The 3,969-nt window shown below is 59.8% G+C and overlaps 1 protein-coding gene across 1 annotated transcript in view; it reads left to right on the forward strand.

The window, feature by feature from the left end:
• Positions 1–3,969, forward strand: part of CD59 (CD59 molecule (CD59 blood group)) — a gene marked incomplete at its 3' end in the record, with an annotated part of 12,870 nt that overhangs the window by 907 nt on the left and 7,994 nt on the right. The window contains exons 2-3 of the mRNA XM_006162116.3: positions 423–507; positions 2,191–2,292. Coding sequence (XP_006162178.2) covers positions 441–507; positions 2,191–2,292 — 169 coding nt within the window. The remainder of the gene's footprint in view (positions 1–422; positions 508–2,190; positions 2,293–3,969) is intronic.

The following is a 3,969-nucleotide window of genomic DNA, read 5'->3' on the forward strand; positions in this document are numbered from 1 at the left end:
CCGGCGCAGTGAGCAGCCTGGAGAGCGGAGGGCCGCCTCAGGTTGGGGCCGAGCCTTCCCTGCTCACCCAATGCCAGGCTTATCTGCTTCCTCCAGAGGCACCCCGCCTGCCCGCCACCCTCACTGCCTCATGCCTGTCCCGATGGGCACTCCTGGCCACCTCACGCCCCCGCAGTGCCAGCCGGGGCTTCTGCTTTCTGAGCCGCCTTTGACCAGGCACCGGGCAGTGTGGCCATGGGTGTGTGGTCTCCCCGCCCAGGAGCAGAGGTCAGCGCTGACAACGCGGGGGCGGCAGGGCCAGCATGCTCTGCTCCCCCGGTCCCAGCTCAGCCTGTCACCTGCACCCTGGGGCCACGTCTTCCCCTGCACGGCATGGAATGGCAGCCTTTCCTCCGCCCGACCGCCCTCTCCCTGCCTTCCAGACTCTGCGGACGCTCACAATGGGAAGCAAAGGAGGGGTCGTCCTGCTGGAGGTCGTGCTCACCCTGGCTGTCCTCTGCCACTTAGGTGAGTGTCCAGAGTCCCGGGCGCCGTCGGGGTGGGCTTCCTTCTCGGTAGGCCTCAGCCTCGGTGTCAGTCCCGGTCTCTATGCAGGCCTGGCCTCGGTTCTTCGGCCTTCCTGGTTCCAGGTCCTGGGCAGGGCAGCTCCGTCCCGTCCAAGGTCACGCCCTGGGCGGGCATCTTCTGACTTACAGTCCGGCCCGGCCCAAGTCCAGGGCTGCGTTTGGCAGGGGAGGAGGAGTGCCTGGCAGGTCACGTTTTACCCTCACCACAAGCGACCTGGGGACACCGTGGCTGCCATCTGAGCCCGTAGCCCTGTCCCGGTCTCTGGGCCTGAGCACGGCGTCACAGTGGGGATGGCGCGGGCCTCTGGCTCCCATGCCAGGCTCTGCTCAAGCCCTTCCACGTCTTTACTCAGCTCCGTGTCGGCCCCCCTGGCGGTGCCCCATTTGACACATGACAGGGTGCAGGTCCCAGAATGTGGAGTAACGTGTAAAATAACACGAAGAAAGGTCACGTCAGAGTGTGAGCCCCAACAGCCTGGCCCTACGGCCTCGTCTTCACTACTGCTCGGGCCACCTCCTCTGGGGTCACCTTCCCCAGGGACACCCTTCCTGGCCCTCCTCACCACCCCTGCCCTCCTCACGGCCAGGCCCTCCTGTTGGTGTCCCATGCCGCCCCCTCAGCATGGCCCTACAGGGGTCTCGTCCCCACAATGTGTGCACTGGCACTGGCCCACCTTTCCGAGGCATTTTCCCATCCTGTCTGGCTGGGGCACATGGGCCAGGGGTGTTTTTCAAGCTGCCTGGGCAGGGATTCGAACTTCAGTCAGTCGTATGGGATCCAATTCCCTTAACCAGCAGGCCAAAAGCTGGCCCTACAAAGATTTTTAACTGACAACATCTACTGTGTAATAACTGAGTGCAAAAATGTAATAATACATCTACCAGCGAGAGGAATGGACTTACTCTTAGAGGGCAAACACTGCTCCAGTGGGTCCAGAACGAGCGGTCCCTCCCGTCTGTCGGCTGTTGTAGTCGTCTGCACTGCCACGCTCATCTCTAGTGAGATGCAGCGTTTTCCGTCCTTGAAAATGTCTTTTTACCCAGAGGGCTACTGCTTAGTTCCGCTCGTCGGTCCTCGAGGGCCAGCGTCCTGGGCACACTGGCTACCCAGAAGGGCGTGGGGGCTCTCCGTGTCCTCTCACGCTCTCCTTCCCACTGTCGCCGCCCTGCACGTGAACCCTTCTGGGCTGAAGGGCAAGAGAGCGTCTCACTGCTCTCAGTGAGTCTGAGAGGGGGAGCCTTCTTCGCACTCGCTCAGCTCCAGAGATGGGCTGCACTGCAGCTGGAGCTCGGGAAGTGGAGACCTCAGGTCTGCGTGGCCAGGGTGGTGGCCGGAAGCCAGAGACCTCTGGTCTGCATGGCCATGGCAGTGGCCAGGAGCCAGAGAGCTCAGGTCTGTGTGATCATGGCGGCGGCCGGGAGCTGACCACAGGCCCGCTGTGTTGGAGGGGGCTGCAGCCTCTGTGCAGGGGCGGGGCAGGGCGGCTACAGGTCCCTGGCGTGGATGGGCGAGGGTGAGGTCACAGGTCCTGGGCGAAGGCAGGGTGGGGGCGGTTACAGGTCCAGGCTGTGCCGGGGCGGTGTGGGCGGTTACAGGCCCCAACAGGCTCCCTTACTGCCCCAGGTTCCAGCCTGGAGTGCTACAGCTGTATGGGGGGGATTTCTCCCTGCACCACTGTCTCCAACTGCACCGCCAATTTCGATGCGTGTGTCACGGTCAAAGCTGGTAAGAGCCTCCCCCTTCCCTGTCTCTGAAGTGCAGGGAGCAGACAGCCTACCCTCTAGTTCTGCACGGACCTCGGACCCGGTCGGATCAGCGCAGTGGGCCGTGCTCCGTTTTTCTTTGTTGTTAGCTACAGAGCATGTGAGTGCTCACCTGAGAGAGAGAGAGAAGCAAGAAGGCGAGAAATCGCCCCAGGATGGCATCGCCGCGGGCCCTTCTCCCCAGTCTCCTGGATTTGGGGCACACATGCACGCCTGGCATGATTTCGAGCTGCCGGGCCCAGGAACTCGGATCTGCCACGTGGGATCCGATGCCTCAACCTTCATGCCAGCGGCTGACCTGCTGTGCAATTTTATGTCATCTCCTCACCTGTGTCCTGGGTGCTCCTTCATTCCTGATAAACGAGGAAACCGAGGCTCGGGTCAACAGCCACCTCAGGATTTGAACATGGATTCCATCTGCCCCCAAAGCCTGTGCTCCCTAACAGCGACGCTGCTGCCGCACAAGCTCAGAGCGTCCCGTGTGCCCTGGGCTGCACCTGGGCACCAGGATGAAGGAGGACACGTCCATTACCATTAGGAGATGGCCCGTCGGGGCATCCAGACGACTTCATGTCCTCCTCCACCTCGTTCCCCGGGGTATCGAGTTCACACGATCCTGAGCTCCGAGGACACGTGAGAGGTTGGAGAGCTCGGGGGGAAGAGCAGAGCGGGCAGCGGGGCCAGGCTCGTGCCCGGACAGCAAGGTGCCCAGGAGTGGGTGAGGCGGGCGTGCTACGAGGAACAAGCCTGTCCGATCTGCTTCTCCAAACTGGTGCCAGTGGCGTGACTAGTGAGGGAGTTCAGGTCTTCTGAGTGTAAGGGGAAAGTGCCCAGACTTCCCTTTTCTTTTTCTCTGAATGAATTATTTATTTAATTTTATTTATCATTAGTATTACTTTTACATTTGCTGTCGGACACATGTGTCCACCAGAGAGAGAGACAGAGACAAAGTGAGAAAGCTAGGTGCCAGTGCTGGGACTTGAACCACCGTCAGCCAAGCGAGAGTCCAGCGCCTTAACCACCCGAACACTTGCTGGCCCCCTTACATTTTGTTTTCTGTTTCTCTTATTGCATGAGAGAGAGCTACAGGGAGAGAGAAGCAGCAGTACAGGAGCCCACAGGGTCCCCGTGCACGCCCACGCCAGCCATGGGCACACATGCACCTGACTCGGGCTTTGGAGGGAAGCTGTCCCTGCCCCCACCATGAGGGCTCGGTCGGAGCGGCTGCGGTCCTGTCTCCGCACTCCGCAGCACGCTCGGTGTCGACTGGTCACAAGTGTCAGTCCCTGTCTGCAAGCTGCTGGGCTTCCCGAATTAACGCTGCGGTCGGGTTACTGCTTTTCAAGGTCTGGAGCTTCTTTACTGTCGCGTACAGCAGTCGCCTGGCCTGGCCCGCAGCAGCCCTGGTACTGGGTCCTGCTCAAGCTAATTTTTCCAAACATGGAACCACACTAGAATGTTCTCGGGAGAGCTTCTCCTGCATTGCCGAATAGTTTAATAGAGTTTTAAATGAAGTTTAAAATATTTTCGTAACAGAATTCATCTTTATGATGATTAAGACCAAAGCAGCCTCAGTCGGTAATGAACATACAACCTGTATTCTTTTTTTTTAAGAGAGATTTTTGCTATAGGGCGCATG

This window comes from Tupaia chinensis, unplaced genomic scaffold (assembly GCF_000334495.1).
Source record: "Tupaia chinensis unplaced genomic scaffold, TupChi_1.0 Scaffold139733_1, whole genome shotgun sequence".
In the NCBI taxonomy this organism is placed as follows: domain Eukaryota; kingdom Metazoa; phylum Chordata; class Mammalia; order Scandentia; family Tupaiidae; genus Tupaia; species Tupaia belangeri.